This window comes from Vanacampus margaritifer, chromosome 12 (assembly GCF_051991255.1).
Source record: "Vanacampus margaritifer isolate UIUO_Vmar chromosome 12, RoL_Vmar_1.0, whole genome shotgun sequence".
Taxonomy (NCBI): domain Eukaryota; kingdom Metazoa; phylum Chordata; class Actinopteri; order Syngnathiformes; family Syngnathidae; genus Vanacampus; species Vanacampus margaritifer.
Genome location: NC_135443.1, coordinates 17,727,755 through 17,746,989, shown reverse-complemented (window position 1 = coordinate 17,746,989; position 19,235 = coordinate 17,727,755). Strand labels below are relative to the sequence as shown.

Sequence of the window (19,235 nt, the reverse complement as noted above, 5' to 3'; positions counted from 1 at the left end):
ATTCACAGAACATACATTACTCAATATATGATGAAGAAAATGGGACTCTCAGACTCCGACATTTGTCTCCAATGTTTACAATACACTACAGACACTTACTTTCATGCTTTATGGTTATGTACTCCGGTTATGTATTTCTGGACTAAAGTCTTAGAAAAACTTTCCGCTATCTTGGACTGTATGATACCTTTATCTCCAAACTTGTGTTTGCTAGGTGACCTAACAACAACTGACTTACCACATAAATATTTGTAGCTCTTACTTGCACAAAAAAATATATATATCTTGTTAACCGGAAAAATAAACAAACAATGGTCTAACCTCCTCATAAATCACATTTTAATGGAAAAAATATCTGCCTCGAATAAAAAACAAATGTAAAAATTTATAGAAACATGGTCTACGTACATAGAATCTTTTAATCTAAATCTGGTTACTTAATGGGCCCGGGGGTCGTCCTTTGGCGCTGCCGTGGCCTGGGGGGGCCCTGGGGGGTTGTGCTTGCTCTGTCCTGGCTGAGGTCGATGGCTCCCCTCTTTGGTGGAGGTTTTCATGCATGCCAGATCCACCACACCAGCATCTACCGAAATTCAAACACAATCTGCTTCTTCCTCTGGTCGTTGAATCGGTGGGGGCTGGTGTCTGTGGATCTCACTTTGCTTCGTCTGTCCTTCCTTCCTTTCCTCAGTCTCTCCTTTGGTCTCTTGAGGTCTCCCTAATTTGTTGGAATTTAGATGATTCTGGGGTTGGTGAAAGATTCTGGTTGATGGGTAGTAGGTGATGTCTGGTCGGTGCTGGATTTCACTTTCCTTTCTTTTCTTTGATCCTTCTTCGGGTCTCCTGACAACCTCACGTCTCTGGCTGAATTCTGTTGTATTCGGTTTTGGTGAACGGTATTGGATTTTGAATAGGTTTTAGGTGAATCAATGAGTACACACTCACACGCACGCACACGTGCACACACACATCCGCACATGCACATATACTCACGCACATGCACATATACTCAAGCACATACTCACGCACATACAAAAAAAAAGAGAGAGAGAGAGCAATGATGATGACAAGTCAAATCGGTAAGATTACCGCATGAACAATACTGAGCTCTCTCAGGGAAAAAAAAAAGGGATCAAGCAACTACATTTTTGTAGATACCATCTTAAAAATATGTTATTGCATTTAGGATTACAAAAATCAATACTTTCTATCCAGAGATTCTTCAAATGTTTAAATAATGCATAACTTGTTGAGCCATAGTCAGTAGAGATGGTGATATAGCTTTCACAATTTGATTGCATTTCTTCTAGTACACTGGATCTGAAATTTCTCACCAAAAAAACATCTTATTGTAAAATACTTCCTTTGTCATTTAATAGATAGGCAGCCTCCCATATACCTTTGGAAAACCAGTCTCTGCAACAACAACAAAAAAAGATCTTCTATCCATGGTTATGTATCGATTATTCCATATTGGACTATTGTGTGGTGTAAAATTATGTTTAAAGACTAGTTTCCAGTACAAGAGTACTTTCTGATGGAAGTCAGAAAGATTCACCGGTAATTTAATCAACTTAAAATCACATTTAAAGTAAATTCCTCCCAATTTATCAAAAATGAAGTTGGGTATGTGATGCCAAATAAAGCAATTATTGTTGAGCAACGATTTCAGCCATTTAAGTTTTAATATACCATTCATAGAATCAAAATCTATGGCGCTTCCTCCGCCATCTTCGTAATTTTTTTTATCATATAATTTTTGCTTTTATAATAACATTTATTTTTTTAAATGAAATTGAAGTTTATGGTATCAATTACTTTAATCAATTTGTGTGGTATGGAAAGGGAATACGCTGGGTATATTAATCTTGATAGACTATCCATCTTGGTCAACAATATTCTCCCCAAAATTGAGATAGCTCTTTGCAACCATCGATTCAAAACAAGTTTGCAGTTGTTGATATTATCACAAATATTCATCTTTTCAGAAATATTTTTGTCTATTGTATTTAAGTATTTAACTTGTATGTTATATAATAATTGCAGAGGCTGCTCTTCCAGTGCAAATAATTCACATTTATTTAAATGTAGTTGTAGACCAGAGGCTCTTGAAAAATGATCAATCGTACGCAGAGCTATGGGAATTTGGGCTTCATCTTTCAATAACAGGGCGCAAGTCATACACTCACGCCATTTTCGGCCACTAATGCGACACACAGGCAGAGTCCCAACACTCGTACCCCCACCACTGCGCCCCCCAACCGCGCGTTCCCGCCGATGGGCAGGAGCGCGCTCCTGGGTATCTCAGCTCAGCCCATACGTCGCAAACAGCAACCGGAAACAGCGTCGGTGTGTGACACCCGGAAGTCATATACCCCATTAAGATGTATTCTCGCTGTATTTGTGAGTTCACAAACTCCCGAGAATGATATTGTGGAGAACTTCCTCGAATGAAGCACAAATCAATCTGGCTATTGCTAGGCTAGAAAGAAGGCGCTTCGAAGTCGAGAAGCCACGTGGGTGGAGTCAAACGTTTGAGCTATGCCTCGAACTGCACTCTGCAGCCGGGGTTACCAACAGGGAGCTGATAGGAACGTGGCGCGCGTGATGACGTCACGTTACGCAATAATCCGGCGACTTTTTTTTTTTTGCCCGTGGAAGGTAAATTTGGCTCAACGTGTTGTCAACAAACCTCTCTGCGGCACTTTCATCCCCGCAGAATGTCTTTCACCGACGAAGATACTTCACACGCCGTCTTTTCGGGTCAAACAAAGATGGAGAGCTTCCTGTTCTGTGAGAATTTTAAAACAGTTGAAAATAAATGCAGAATTCCGTTTGTTAGCTTATCTCCCGGCGCACACGTGGTCTTGGAAAACGCGTACGGTTCCTAATATTAAACCTCAATATCTGTAAGTGATTTTGCCACGAATTGATAAGTGTTATGACGCCTTGCATTATATTACTGTGTGCGTTGCATAGGTTGCGAGCTCTCCTCCAAAGTTCCTTTCTTCTGCTTCCAGGGAGATGAGGATGATGACTTGGAGCACTTCATAGAGTTCAGAACGGTAGCAGATGCCTTAAAATGCATAAATAAATTTGTACGCAATATTATTGAATGCTCTTCTTGTGGTCCTACAGGTATGTTTGGGGGAAGGCGCCCAAGAAGAGAATAACGTGGTGGAGGTGACAGCCATGAACCACCAAGGAAAGACAACTTCAGTGCCCATTGCGAACCTTCACATTGGCTGTCTTCCGATGGTGATTTTCTTTTAAGTCACATTATGCTTGCTTTGAACTTTCACAATGCACTTGAGGTTTTGCTTATTTGTGGATTTTTAATTAATTATTGTGCTTTTTTTTGACATATTATTCAAATCCTCTACATTCTCGTATCATCTGTTGAAATAAGTAGAAATTAATAACTCTGCCGCATCTATTTGAGTCTGTTAATTAGGGCTGTCTAGCCTGTCTGTTAATAAAAGCTCTATAATAAATAAACATTGCTGATGGTTAATGTTAATAATTTAGAGTAATCTTTATGGCATTAAAAATGTTTTGTGTCCATTTTTTGTTCAGGTGAGCTTGGGTGAGTTTGAGCTCAAAGCACCAGTGACTGTCCGTCTCAAGGCTGGCTCAGGACCAGTGACCGTCAGTGGCCTGCACCTTATTGGTAAAGTTACTTCATTGGTAGCACAGCTTTTTTCTTGCGTTCTGTCCTCAAACCGCAACAATGATGTGATCACGCCATAAAGTTGTGTGCACCCATGTTTTAGTTCTGGTCATTCTGCTTATGTTGGGGTCACTGTAAATTGAGGACCTCTTGTAAATGTAAAAGAGAAATAACGAAATGATTTTGTTTTAATTAACAACTGTAGGGGGAGCCTCAGAGCAAAAAAAAACAAAAAAACCCCAAAAACTATTCAACTCAATTGGTGTTTCCTCACTTTTCGTGGCCTGAAAAAAAAACGTATCGGTAACCTGTCCATGCCCCTTTGTGTCAAAAGCAATTGTTGCCATTGCCACAAATCTTGTTTGTGGACCTTCCCGCATCGGCAATTATATCAAAATGGCACAGGCAAATGAGAATCCACTGTCATTTCTCTTATACGCCAATTGACTCTGTAGTGTTGTCTGAAAATGATTTTGTCTTCATCTTGCATTCAGCTTCAGAGGTTGAAGAGTCAGACTTGGAGGAGGAAGAGGACGAAGATGAGGAAGAGGAAGAAGACGACGTCAGCCCTATCAAACCGGCAAAGAAGAAGAACAAGCAGCTGCAGTAACTCTCGTGTCACTTGGGGATTTTAGCCCTCACCCGTTTCAGCAAAGAATTCACGGACACTGTTGGCCACGTTGGCACAGGATATTCACAAACACATCAGTTGTATTCCCAGGGGCAGCCCAACACACGGCTTGGGTGAATCACTATCAGTTTCTCAAGCGCTTATTCACAGCTCATGACTGAACTGTGGATGTGAACTGTTTTTGCTATGAATGTTATCTCTTGTTTTTTGTATAATGGTGAGGCACCCCCATTGATGAGCAGGCATGTCTGTTGTAGCTACCGGTAGATTACTAATTGTCTTTGCGTTCATACAACATCAGTGACTTTTCTCAATCACGAGCACATGTCATCAAACACAATTTGTAGTTTGAAAATAGTTTTTCTACATAAAATGTCAAACACTTAAGATGAAAGGATTTTGTTTTCCTAATGAATGCACCAGGAAAGCATTTTGTCATCTTAACCTTGCGGTTCGCACCTCTTATTACTGTGGAATTTAATAGAAAATAGCTTAGTTTACTGCAACATTTACAATTTGTTTACTTATGGTAACATTTAACAAATTGTTTCTTGTTAAAATTAAAGTGTTTTATAGAAGAAAAATGCTTAGATTTTGTGTTAAAGGGAGTTTGTGTGTACAATTTTTATATGTTGATTTTAAAAACCCTCGACTAATTTCAATAATATGAAAGAAACCTGTATTATCGACGTAAGTTTATTTATATAATCGTAGGTGTTAAGGTGGCTGACATGTTACACCACTATTTCTGTTAACGAAGTGTGGTCTCTCTGAGGCACTAGTATGCGTGCTTAGGTTGTTGCATTCTATTACTTCACCACTAGATGGCACTAATATCTACATACTGTCCCGTAAGTGAAATATTTTTTCCATAGCACGTAGTTTTTTTTGTGTACATTTGCTTTTATGAATTGCTAATTTATGGCGAAAGTGTTTAAAAAAAGAAAAAGCTTTATTGATCGTGTTATGACAGAAAAAAGATTAGTTTGTTGACAATATGCAGTAAAACTACACATAAGTGTATGAATACTGCACCCTAAACACAGCTTTAATACATTGGCTTCATATCACATGATTTTTCTCCTCACAGAAATGAAAGCTCAAGGGTATGGAGGACCAAAACTGCGGTCCACAACTACAAATGATGGATTTTGGCACATTACACAGCTTTCAATAAACCATAATAATAAGCCCCACCTTCCCCTCAAATATCTACTGTAGGTTTTATTAACACAGACTGGAGGAGCTGTAGTGTACACAATGGGCTGACAGACACACACACACATACGTGCACTCCAGTGTCAGGTTGATGTCGCACTGTAACAAAATCAGCTCCGCCCACTCCTCCCTCATAGATTGAATGCCGCACTCCAATCAGAAAACCTCATCCCCGCTCTTGTTGAATTGGAATGGAGAGAGGACACAAAAAGCCACAATGGAAAAAGATTTGATAGACTATGATAAGTAATGGACGTCATGCTCTTATTTTGTCCTCCCCTCTCATCACTGTGTGCAGGGCTGAAGATGAAAGGATGAGTGACAGATAAGTAGATGAGCGCACTATCTGAGCCCTCGTTAAAACGTCTATGCCGACATCACGAGCATGCTTTGCCACTCTTCTGCGAGCAAATGATACTGCAGCAGAAATTTAAGTTTTGTGTCACATGCAAACATATTGACAAAATGCCATCTTGAAAGCAAGCATACACACCACTCCCTTTAAAACTGTGGTGTCATCTGTTGCAAATTTATTTCTGAACTCCGTTACTTGTCACTTCAAGGACATGGTCAGTCATCATCAAAAAATAATCAGCCCTCCTCTCATTAAATTAGGAGATGATCACATGCGCTAAAACACACACACACACACACACACACAAGCTAAGGAAGGAAATCCCCTCCCACTGAATGTTTATTCCGCATTTCCACTGATTTTGGTTTCTTGAAACCTTTACAAATGTACTAAAAATCTCACAAGTATCTGCGGTCCAGTCTTAGTTTCAAACCACATGGACTTTGGAGTGCATAAGAGCTTTTTTTGCATGCTTTCAGCAGCTAACACATCAAAATAAGAGCATACTGTATACTAGGGGTGTGAATTGCCTAGTACCTGGCGATTCGATTCGATTCGTGTCACGATTCGATTCGATACCGATTAATCCCGATACAAATCTAAAAATTTATATATTGCGATTAGTATTTTCTAAATTTGAGTAAAAAAATAATAATCAGTAAACTTGTACATGTGCACTGTAAGATTTGTATGAAAATGTATTTATCTGAAAATCCAGGCTTATAACTGAGCCACTGCATTTAACAAACAGGTTGCAGTCTGTTTCATGTTTGAACAGCACTGAAATAAAACATTAAGGCTTAATGTTCCATTAATATAACATTCTTCCGTGCTTAATGTGTGAATTGTAACGTTTTGTTGAATATTCCCATTAAAAAAATCGATGTTTAAAAATCGATTCGGCCGCATATTGAATGAATTCGAGAATTGTGCGCTGTAATATCGCGATATATTGCCAAATCGATTTTTCCCAACACCCCTACTGTATACGTCTTTTTAGGCACTGATGTCTGTCTGGTCAGTTTTTTTTTTTTTGGGGGGGGGGGGGGTGTCATACACTTGACTGCATTGATTTGGGATTATACTGATGGGAAAATGAAGCGTCATGAAATACTTGCGATTATTGAATTTTTTTTACTCCTCTAGATGGTGCACTTGGTTTAAATATAAAGGCTAGTGCAATGGAAAGTGATTACATGTCCACTGCATCTTTAAACCAAGAGTGCCATCTAGAGGAGTAAAAAACTATATATCACAAGTGCAACATGAAGCTTACGTGAGGCTTCATTTGTCCATTACTACTTACTAAACTGTATTATCCACATTATGATGTCAATGTGAGTTGAATGTCAAAGAAAAGAAAGCTGTAGAAATTGCTACTGCTACTTGGTCCCGTAATGCTTGCTCGAAGACTGACTGTACAGGCCAAAATAGTCAGAGCGCCTGGAAGCCTGCGAGGCTTCCATCAGTCCCCTCATGGGTAAATGCTGCAAGGGCTGGCTGGCAGGTAGAGAGCCAAACTCCTGAGATCTGATTGGGCCGAATGAGTCGTGCGACGGGTAAAGGTGTCGAGCGGCTGCAGGCCTGGAGCACATCAGCACTTTCCTCCCTTCGTACACAGCCTGTTGGGATGTGCCCCCGCCGCCGAGGTGCGCTGGTAAAATGGCCGCCGAGTGTTGGCCCACCACGTGATGGTCCGAAGTGTCCAGGAATCGGCTGTGGCCTTGACCAGACTGAGCATTCTGACCCAGCGTGTCAGAGGAGAATACGTTTGAGTCACGCTGGTCGGGTTCAGCGAGTAGAGGCATTTTGTTGGTGTAGAGCAAAGGCGGAGGATGCTGACAAGTGGAGTTTTCTGTGGCACTCTCCAGGAAAGCCATTCCGTATTTCCTCTTATTGAGTCCTGAGCGAGCGCCAACAGAGCTCAAATGTGTCTGGACTACCTCAAGGATGGATGCCTCATTGACAGGTTCTGACAATGACAGGACATAATCCCAAGAATTACTTTCTAATTATTAAAAAAAAAAAACAATAAGGGTGGGAATCTTTGACTATCACACGATTCAGAATGATTTTTGATTCAAAATGATTTGATTTACAATGATTTCTGCTTCAATTTATGGACGTACAAAGAATCCAGTCTGACTCGCTAATGCTAACTAGCGCGCTACTCGCAGCACTTTTAGCACTCAAAAGAACGGCTAGTCATACAAAACACTTCAGGAATGTATACAGAGAAGCATCTAAACATTACTCACCGGCATATGCTCTTCCTATGCTAAAAAAAAACAACTTTTATTGGAATAACTTGATTATGACTTTTTCCTTCTACTCTCGAACGTGGCTCCAATTTAACAGTGTTTCAAAACGTGTGGAAGGGGCTACACTACACTGCCCCTAAGTGGCCAAATTATGTACAACATGAAAATCGATTCTGAATCGTACTAAATGAGAATCGCTATTCTTATGAGAATAGATTTTTTGGGCACACCCCTAATAATCCACCCTACCTTCCAGGATTTTGCGCAGATTCTTTTCCTGTGATGTGAGGCCTGCGAAGAAATGACGAGCGCTGATTTGTCCCACTGAGAGTTGAGGGACAGAATTGCTCAGCTGCGAATTGGACCTGAAAGGATCAAATTTCAATTGAAACACCAAATTTATTTTTCAATCTATTTTAACAAATGCACCGACTAGATATGATGTTTTATCATGTTGTATTCTTTTGCAGATGCTAAAACAAAATACTAACAATTCTATCTGGTGTTGGAAAAAACAAATGCAAAACTTACCTGTCAATTAGTAGTTGGTAAGGTTTTGTGTTCTAGGAAAGCATAGGCACAAGTTAGTTTGGATAGAAAATCAATTTCTGTATTGTGAAGACAAATGTTTGACTCAGTCACCTTAGCAAAATTATTGATTTCATGGCTGACATGTTCATGTTTAAATAAATTACAATCTGCGATACTATTGTATTATATCATAAGAAAAGCAAAAAATGTTTTAGCTAGCAAGCAACTGTACTCGTTTACTCATGGAGTATCGTTGAAGAATAATCTGTAACAGTGACTTTTAAGACATTATAACGTTTAATGTAGATTGAATGATGTATGTGTGAACTAAATTGTAGTTAGTGTTTACAGTAAATGGTCATCGCTAGCGCGCTGATACTAGCTGCAATTGCTAACCATTTAGCATAGGCTAATTTTGTTTGTGTTTAATAATGCTCATGCACAGAAGATAATAGTTAGTAGTTAGAGCCACTCAATTCAAATCACATACAACTTTAGTGGATTAACAACAAAATATATAATAATAATCTTACATAAAAATAAAAATAAAAATAAAAAAACATTCATGGGCAGAATGTGGGGGGTATTGTTAGATTATGCTATTTAAAAATAGTGACAGCCCTACAATCAATACAATGAATACTATTGTTTGTTGAATCATGTTGGCATTTTAAGTAAAGACATGAATAAAATCGGGGGTGGGGGGGGGGGGGACAAACAAAAAAAAATCAGGAGAACCTTCATAACGTTGATGTTGTCGGCTCTTTGAAAGAAGGCTTGTACTGAGCTCAGGAGTTTTTCTGCTTGCTGTCGCCTCTCGTTGAGCTGCAAAACCTGCTGGGAGTTTTTCCTCCTGTATGAGCTGAAGGCTCTCTCGAGCATCTGCATACTTTCACACTGTTTGGCCTCCAGAAAGCTGTGCATCCTCTGGTACTGGTCTCTGACTTGCTCCTTCAGGTCCGAAACTGCGTCCTGTGGAGAGTGGGCGGGACGCCATGTTGCAAATGGCGGCAAGATGATCAAATAAGGCAGATCAATGTTGCAACACGATTGTAGTTTGTTTGTTGAATTGTTAACATTTGTTCTAGCGTGAATGTGAAGACGCTGACTATTGTTTCCATATTAGCATGATGTGCAGCGTAGTTTTACCTTCATCAGCATTTTGTCGGACTCCAGCTTGGCAACGTGCTCGTCGATGTTCTGAACACGACCCTCCAGTCTGTCTTGTTGCCTCATTAGCGCGGCCTGTAGCGATGGCCAACAGGAGAGACGGACAAATGTGTATAATACAAGGAACCACAAACTAAACCCCATCAACAAATTCTGCTTTCCATCTGTTATGACCTGGATTGTGATTTTGCTGTGTGGTGTGTAAGATGCTTTGTCAGCTATGTTTTGATATCTTCCTATACCAGGAAAACTTGCCCTGATTCATGTCGAGAACTCAAGTGAGATTGATAACATCTCAACTCTTCTCTGAGCTCATCCGTACGGCACTAATATCCGTCGATCTATGCAGAGGATAAAGAGCATAAGACTGTGAGTATTGTTATATTGTACGTCTTCTTCACTATTTGCCAAATTGTTGCTTATTGTCAGGTGTGATGAGTTCAGTACACTCCCACCATACAACGTTAGCAAGGCAAAGCAAAAAAGGAAAAAAGGTGGAACAATATGGTTCATATCTCAAAAAAATCAAGTTGAGTCACGAGTATTTTAGAGAAAAGAGGGACAAAATGATATTTACATAATAATTTCATGTATTCCCCATCTCTATGCATCTTAAGGAAGTGTTCCTTTAGTTTGGCTAAATAGTAGAGCTGTCAAACGATTACATTTTTTAATCAGATTAATCACATCTTGGAATTTTGATTAATTGCTTAATTTAAAAAAAAGTATTTTTTTATCAACATTTTTGTCCAGCCAAATTTGAAGAGCACCGTTTATGTGTTAATTCTTTTGACAATTAATGTTATGAGGACGTCGTCAACATTTTTGGATCCACTGCACACGCTCATCCTCCTCTTTTTCTAATCAGTTAATTACTTGCATAATTTAAAATGACCTCAATATTTTGACATGAACAAATATTCTAACTGTGATAAGCAAACATTTAAACATAGCCATCCGCTGTCACGCTAAAGGATCATCTATGGTCAAAATTAATAGTGCGATTAATCTGCGTTAATACATGATTAATGCGATACTTTTTTGTAATTAATTAATCAGTTAATGCTTTAACTTTGACAGCACTACTAAATAGCCAATTGTGCTGGACTAGAATTGCTTAAAGACTCTAGATTTGTCGAGCACTTAAAAACAACCACCACTGTTTTTTTAAGATGGAACCCAAGGGGCAGTAGATTTAATTAAAAAAAAAAAACAGCAGAGGCCCCACAATTGATCCCTGTGGAACACCCTAGGTTCCATTACACATGTGAATTCATAGGACATAAAATGCAATATTTTGGCACTCTCTTCAATTTTTGAAAATGTACGCAACCTGAAGAGTAGAATCTTATGAGTCACATGAGTTCCCGCCTCCAAAATCCCGAGCGGACAGAAGAAGCAACTGCTGCCAGGCACAACAGCAAACAATCTGCTATGAGATCCACCTGACCCCAGCTGTCCACTGTTGGGAACCGTCCCACTTCCTGTGAGCTTCCCACAGGGCTTGAACAGCTAAATTGAATCCTTCTTGGTTTAGTGCTATAGATGGAAATCAATGTACAGTCTCGGGCTGATTGATGACAGAGAGCACGGTGGACACGCTTTAATGAGTGCGTGGAAAAGCCACTTGTGCGCCAAACATAAGAGAGGGCAACAAACAAAGCCTGCTGGATGATCTAATGTGCATGTGGGGGAGGAGACGCTGACTAGCCCCGCTCTGCTTCCTCCTCTCGCTCGCCACATGCATCGCTCCCGTCATCGTCGTTTGCCTCTGCGGCAGCGACACACTGTCGCGTCTGTGTGCCGAGCGGCGGGGTCTGAGAGGGGAAGTGCTGAATGGAAGTGAGAAACACAAAAAAGGAGAGAACCATTGGATCCCAAAAAATGGGAGAGAATGAGGACATTCCTGCGGTCTCCAGCGAACGTTGTATCGCGGCAACCGGCCTCTTCGGCTGCCGACAACAAGCCACTAGACTCGACTACAACAACACCGCGACTCATCTCAGTGATGACGAGTGCATTCAAAAGTCTGTCGGTATTTGAAACAAATTGCTCTTTGAGAAGCAGGGCTTGGGGAGAGCATGGCTCTTTTTAACATGTTGACAGAATAACAATTTAGGATAGCCTAATAATAATAATAAATAGTGCTGTTAGGAGTTGCTTTAACTTTGACAGCACTAAAAAAAAAATACTACCACTATTAACTCATTCACTGCCATCGACGGCTATAGACGTAAAAAATTCATTTAAACTATTTCTATTAGTTTAACAATTTTCCCACTTTTGTTAACAAGAGTATGAATATCTAGAATTTTTTTTATTGTTTTAGAACAGATATAACATTTGTGATTAATTGTGAGTTAACTAGTTTAAAAATTGGAATCGTCAGACACCCTTAATTTTTATTAATCTTTTCTTTAAAAAAAAAAAGAAAGAAAGAAAAGGTTATTAAAAATTAGGGGCATCAGGCGTTTAAATTTGTAATCGTAATTAATCGCATGACTTCACTAGTTAACTCACGATTAATCACAAATTTTATATCTGTTCTAAATGTCCAAAAAAAAATCTAGGCTTACATACTCTTGTTAACAAAAAAGGAAAAAATGTTAAACTAATAGAAATAGTTTAAATTTATTTTTGACGTCCATTGCTGTCAATGGCGGTGAATGAGTTAAGAGGGGTACACACAAACCGATTTATACTTTACTAACCCTGCAATCTGTTGTATTACCGAGGTTGACCTGTGAGAGGCAGCATGGTGCCCGAGGACATCCAAAGACCAAAGAGTAGTCGTAGAAGAAGATATAAAAGAATATAGACTAGCCATTATGGTACAGTAATTTTTTTCTGGTCATTATACTGCGCCAGTAAATGAGTTAATATGCTGTTAATTCTAAACCATTAGCAACTTAACAATAGTCTTCCCATTAGTAATAGATCAATATGGATTTTTCAGGGCTGATACCGATTATTAGTCGTTTAGGAGGCCAATAACCGATATTTCAAGCCGATACTCATTTGCAGTAAAAGAGAAAATATTAGCGTCAAAGTTTTAAAAAATTTACTTTGTTGAAATGCCACTAACCTTGTTTGTGAAAACAACTTTTTACATTTTCAACACTTTGAAGGTTTTTCTTTTAATTATAATTAAATATGAAGAATAGACAGCTTTATTTAAATAAACAACAACAAACAACAAAAATTGCGGGGAGCTTTCACGGTCATCAGCATGCGTTAAAGTAAATAAAAAAATGAATAGCTCCCTAAAGCTTTCTACTGTAAAAGTTTTATAAAATTTCAACATAAATAAAATGTTAAACTTTCACTTGTTGTTGTTTAAATTTCTTCCTTCTTTTTTAATTTTTTTAAATAAAAAGTGTTTTAAGTTCACATTGTCAGCACCGCCTTTTATAAAGTGAAAATGTAGTTTTCATCTGGGTCCGTAAAAGCTTTCAAGCTTTGCGGACAATGAAAAATTGTCTGAACATGCTCAAAATGTCTTTACGACAAGTAAAAACTCTCTGTGAACATCTTAAAATCCTGATGAAAACCCCAAATTCGCTACGGCGCCGATAATCGGTCTATCCCTACTTCCTATTTTGATGATGGCATTACGTGGAACTGATTGCCACCTAACCTTATTAAAGAGAAGACCATTTGACATTCTAGGACAGGGGTGGGCAAACTTTTTGACTTGCGGGCCACAATGGGTTTGAAATTTTGACAGAAGGGCCGGACCAGGAGCATTTGGACCTCATAGCACAGTAAAAACACACAGATAAATGTACAACCCAATTTACTTATAGTATGCACTTAGGACTGCGTTTTTCAAATGTGCAAAATCCACTTATTTAAAACAGCTTTTCCAATAGCTTCATTTTTATTGTTTTAGCTCAACTTTTGCTGTGTTTTTATGCTTTGTAAAGTGACCTTGGGTGTTCTGAAAGGTGCTGTTTTTAAATGAAATGTATTATTATTATTATTATGATTATTATAAAATAGCCCTAATCCAGGTAGTACGTTTGCCTCAATGAATATGCAAGATGCGGCATTTACACAATATTTGGCAAAGTGGGAGGAGAAATGTAAATAGATTATAATAGCACATACACTGTGATCTGTCAAACCTGGTGACTGCATCTATTATTAATAGATTTCAATTCAAGGCGTAAAGTTAAATAATTTTTTTCCATTGGCCCACCCATTTTTAACCCGGGCCCACAGTACGTGTGACACATGCGGCTGCATGATAGCCGCTGCTGCCTGTCACACGCTGAGGACAAAGCGCGTACATCCAATCCGTCTCTGACCACTTTTCCATCTCCGTGGGGGACGCATAGCACACGGTGTTTGTGCAGCAGCTCAAAAAGAAGCCAAAAGCCAACGAGGAAACACTCATAGAAGTGCTCGACGCACGCCCCGGGGATGTCTTCACCAATATCAAGAGTCTCCCCTGCATGCGCGCTCCTCACCTCACCCATGACAACATGTAGAAAGACTATCTTCAGCTGTCAAAAGGATCAAAACGACTATCAGGACATTATTGCTGTGTTCAACACAAAACCGTGCCGTCTCCTGCTGTAAATGTCCAAATCCAGGAAGAATTGTATTTTATGAATCAGTTATCTTGAGTTAAGCTTACTGCCACTCTCCCGTTTATTTTAATAAATTGCAAACGTTGTTATGAATGTGCCCTGCGTATCTTTCTGTCCCCTTTCTGTGCGTAAACGAGCTTATCAGTGAGACCCCGACCCAGTGATCATATTTTCCGGGTGTGTAGAAGTTACACAGCAGTGACTCTGGTGTAAAACATAATCTGCACAGGAGTCTGAGGGAAGTGGATCCCAACACCAGTCATCCACTGCTCGTACTGCTGCAGCTGGAGAGCACGTTCTCCAGCTGCACCCGTCACTCACAGCAGACTTCACTTTACGTGAGACCGCGCCAGCGATTTTATCTTCTGCGCCCTCGTAATTAAAGAAGCGAAATAACGCCATAAAAAGTGTGTGTTAAGAGCGGCAACTTAATCGCTGTCCTTGGTACCCGCGGTAAAGCACTATTAGGGACGTGAAGGGAATTTTTTTTTGAGGATATTTTCTCTGGCCCACCCATTTTTCCTCAGGCCCACCCAAAATAAAAATGTTGGCGCTGCGGCTGGCGCCACCTATTGGTGAAACGTGGGCATTGCAGGGACAAAATAAAATTAATAAGATAAGATCCACTGATTGTCACACCCATCTAAGTGGGGCGAAATTTGTTCTCCGCATTTGACCCATCCCCTGAGGGAGCGGTGAGCAGCAGCAGCGCCGCGCTCGGGAATCATGTGGTGATCGAACCTCCCAATTCCAACCCTTAATGCTGAGTGTCAAGCAGAGTGGCAATCTGTCCCGTTTTTATAGTCTTTGGTATGACCCGGCCGGGAATTGAACCCACGACCTCCCAGTCCCAGGGCGGACACTCTAACCACTCGTCCACTGAGCTGAAAAAAATAAAAAAAATTAAAAAATTAAAAAAAAAAGATTTTTAATTTTTCTCTAGCCTTATTGGATAAGTTCGGCGGGCCGGATTAAAACTCATAACGGGCCGTATTTGGCCCGCGGGCCGGGGTTTGCCCATGTCTGTTCTAGGACATTTTGTATTAGGGAACTGAGTTAGTTGGCTCCTTGTTGACGATTTGGCATCATAAAATGGGAACCGCTATCCTCTGTGTCTTGCAGTTTCCTTTTGTCTGGATAAGTGCCTGAAACAGAGCACAAGGGCCACTCTCTGGTTGGTGATCCTCTCCAAAGCAGTGTGAAAGCTTACCTTTATTAAGATTAAATCCAACAATGGTCACTTTCCCCGCTGTCCCATTAAAGTATCCGCACAGCCACCAGGTGAAACGCAGAGCCTCAGGGTCGATGAACAGAAAGCCTCTTTCACAATCGACAGACAGCTGATGTCAACCAACAAACTGATTCATTGCAGACAAGATACTGGGTGGGTGGGGGGGGGTGTCAGTTTCCTGCTGAGAAAAGCGAGGTACGGTTGCGTGGGAGGACTCCTCCTCCATCAGTCCCTGGGATGACATTAGTCTTTTATTACTCGGCCTTTCTTGTATCTGGCCACTCTCTAAGTCTCCCTTCGGAGCCACTGAGCCAAAGATATCCAACGATATGAACACAGTCACGTTGGTTTTTCCATCTTTGTTTATCCCAAAAGCAACAAGACAGCTGCCAAAGGAATCTTAAAAGTTTTCTACCAAAATAGACCACAGCTCCCTCTCGGACAACAACCATTTTCGATTTTCCCAAAAGTTCCACTTAGGTTATTTTTTTCATTGCATGGCAGGCCAAATCAAATGCTCTGGTGGGCCGTATATAGCCCAGGGGCCGTAGGTTTTACACCATGGAGGACTTATTCACACGAATCGAGCCGATATCCATGCTCACTGGGAGCAGCAAATCCTGGACTGATCCGTTTACCGTTTAGCACATACAGCTGTGAGAGAATAGATGGCGGGTGTGTGTGCGCGCATGCATGTGTGGTGAGCAGCTGTGGAAAGGGCTGAACAGACATCTTTTGTCACAATAAGAGCTCCCCGCCCCAATTTGCACCAACAAACGTCTAATTTGGATCTATGTGAACTTTATGTGAGCCTGCGACCGACTCATCGGGAAAGGGAAAACGTATGTCACCCTATACATGGGTCGGATACTAAAACCAGACGGATTTTTAAGACAAATCCCCTTTTCTTGCCCTTCCATTGCAAAGAGTCCCAAAAATCTGATTTTAAACGGTCTTATTTTTCAATAGGGTGACAGGGCAGAACAAATAAGATGTGTAGCTCTCTGGAAAAAAAAACATTGCGGAGCAATCACATCACAGTCTACTGGATGTTCGAGATGCCATCTCTACCTAATGTAAGATCTTTGAAGGGAAAGTCAACCTTAATCATTTCTTGACAATAATATGTTATGTGTGGTGTTAAGCAGCAAAATCCAGCAGATTTTGTCAATATCAGAAGGTGGCCATTTTGAGAGTTGCTGTTGAGTGAACAACCAATCACAGCTTAGCTTCACAAAGCAGGTGAGGTGTGATTGGTCGTTGCCTGAGCACTGAGCAACTGTGATGTCATTTTCAGTCCACAGCAAGTGACAAAATGGCCGCCCCTGGATTTTGCTGCATTACTCATATGTAATATCAATCAGAATGTCATGTTTAGACTAGTGAGGTCACATGTAACATATTATTGTCAAGAAATGTTTAAGGTTGACTTCCAAACTATTATGCATCTTCGCCTTATATGATTCATCATAATTTGTTCCCGTCCTAGTAAACATTGCACCAGTGGTAAAGTTCATCTAAACTTGACGCTCACTTCCGATGGACCCGTCACAGCCTCAGCTAACGCAAAAGGCGTGTGGATGACCAGGTTAACCGCGTTTGAGTCGTTTACCTGCATGCGCATGCGTTGCGTGTCCACGTCGCAGACCGCGTGTCTTTGGGCGCTGCAATGGGAGATGCAGCAAAAGGGACACATAGCCAGCTGCTCTTCCTCGCAGTGGAGCAGCCTGTACTCGTCATGGCTGGGACACGTCCAGGCGCTCAGCTCCTCGGCGTCCACCAGCAGGTGGCCGGGCGCCACGCACGGCTGCTGCAGGTGCGTGTGCACGTGTATCTGGCAGCAAGGCTCTTTGCAGCGCAGGCACACCTTCCTGACGGGCAGCGGCGGGCCTCGTCTGCACAGGACGCAGTGCAGTGCCGTCGGGGACTTCTCCGAGTCCAACACGTTGAACCTCTTAACGATGTTGGTCAGCTTGAAGTTCTTCTCCAGTAACGGCTTCTGGTCGTACTCGTGGTTGCACTCGGGGCAGCGAACCCCCGTGCCGCTGTCTTTGGCCCACGCCTCCGAGATGCAACCTTTGCAGAAGTTGTGTTTACATGGCAGTTGGATTGGCTCCTCGAACACATTCAGGCAGATGGGACACAGAAGCTCCTCCTCGAAACAGTTCCTCCAGCTGGCATCCATGGCTGCAACTGCTCCAAACACCGAAGGCAAGTAGGCAATTAAGTTCTTTGGAATATTCCGCTGTTGCAAAAAGACAAAAACGAATATAGAACTCTGAAAATGCCTTTACCTTCAGATACAGCTTCTAGGTCAAATACAAGTGGTTCTTAACCCAGGTTCCTATGCACAACAACCCCCCAAACCCCATTCCGACATACGCTGTTATGTGAAGCGGTTATACGTGTAAGAGGAGATATTTAAAGTCTCTTTTCACCAGTGGATCAGCGACATCATAATTACAGTCTCCTACAAGCAAATTTGAAGTTTTATGGTGAGGATAATGGATGGAAGGTGGTCCTTAACATAACAAAGTAGAATGGAGTAAAGTTCAAGTAATACAAATTTAAAGGATGGATGGCAATGACATATCAATGTAAAACAAAAGTGAAGAGTCACCATCAAGTGATGGAAATTTAGGAGGTGGTTGGCTTGTTTCAAAGCTAGACTAATCATAATATTTAAAATAGTTGTTTTGATGTTAATTATGAAACGACATACAGTTAATGGCGTTTGTTGTTGTTATTGTTGTCAAGAGTCGATAGGCAATCCAAGAAGTTGCTTATCGAAGAAGGAGCGGGTGCAAAGTGTCAATTTGCTCTCGAGAAGAAAATGTCACGCTGAGCTACGTTGACGTTTCTATTTGTTTTTGCAACACCACAGCTTGGCTTCCTGTCAGCGAACACTAGTATTCAAATTATCCGGCGAGAAGAACAACAAAAAGCGACGTACCAACTATCGGCTTTCCATGTCCTCCAGTCCGCACACTCCGTCGCACCTTCACGGCTTCTACGTCGTCCAAGCTCCCCCGCTGCCAAGATCGCAGCTCGCCCACCAAACCGAACGAGCAGCAGCCTTTACCTTTTTTTAATCTCTTTTGAAACAAAACCCTCTACGCCATTTAACTGTTGCGTCGGATCGTCAACTCACAATCAAAGAATCAAAGAACACGAAAAGCCAGATGGGAGGGGAAAAAACGGTTGTCGTAATCGGAGCTCCGTGCGTCCGTCCACGCAGACCCGCCCCCTCTTGCTAATGTCACCCGGCAGAGTTGATACACACACGGGGAGGGGAGGAGCTGTGGAGGGGGGCGGCGCATAGGCCAGCAGGCTGGGAGTTAGCGCAGCAGCAATTACTTTTATGAGCTGGGGCCCCTGAAATATTGACAATAAATTTACAAGCACAGAATAATACAGCGTGTAAATGTTATTTCAAAGAAAACAGATGCTGACCATTTTTACAAGGCTAATATTCGCAGATTACAGTAATAATTGTCACATACACACAACATGATGGCTTATTTTTTTTAGTCTTGAGTAATAATTGGAATTCCAGTACTTTTCTCCAATAGGTCA

General features: G+C 41.1%; 2 protein-coding genes across 5 annotated transcripts; one reads left to right on the top strand and one right to left on the bottom strand.

Moving 5' to 3' along the window:
- Positions 1-2,523: 2,523 nt before the first annotated feature.
- Positions 2,524-4,890, top strand: npm3 (nucleophosmin/nucleoplasmin, 3). 2 transcript variants are annotated; one of them, XM_077582164.1, is made up of 5 exons: positions 2,524-2,790; positions 3,018-3,062; positions 3,136-3,255; positions 3,574-3,667; positions 4,162-4,890. In XM_077582164.1, the coding sequence occupies exons 1-5, from the start codon at positions 2,539-2,541 to the stop codon at positions 4,275-4,277; spliced, it is 627 nt and encodes a 208-aa protein (XP_077438290.1). In that variant the 5' UTR covers positions 2,524-2,538; the 3' UTR covers positions 4,278-4,890. The 2 variants fall into 2 exon arrangements, with proteins under 2 accessions (XP_077438290.1, XP_077438291.1); XM_077582165.1 differs by having other exon boundaries at positions 2,579-2,790; positions 2,977-3,062.
- Positions 4,891-6,024: 1,134 nt separating this feature from the next.
- trim8a (tripartite motif containing 8a) lies at positions 6,025-18,893 on the bottom strand. Of its 3 annotated transcripts, none has more exons than XM_077582161.1 (7): positions 18,613-18,893; positions 17,272-17,904; positions 9,813-9,908; positions 9,402-9,635; positions 8,664-8,695; positions 8,382-8,497; positions 6,025-7,843 (listed from the first exon to the last, which is right to left on the bottom strand). In XM_077582161.1, exons 2-7 carry the CDS (start codon positions 17,842-17,844, stop codon positions 7,254-7,256), a joined length of 1,641 nt encoding a protein of 546 aa, XP_077438287.1. In that variant the 5' UTR covers positions 17,845-17,904; positions 18,613-18,893; the 3' UTR covers positions 6,025-7,253. The 3 variants fall into 3 exon arrangements, with proteins under 3 accessions (XP_077438287.1, XP_077438288.1, XP_077438289.1); XM_077582162.1 differs by having other exon boundaries at positions 17,272-17,852; XM_077582163.1 differs by lacking the exon at positions 18,613-18,893 and adding an exon at positions 17,954-18,076 and having other exon boundaries at positions 17,272-17,852.
- Positions 18,894-19,235: the final 342 nt, after the last annotated feature.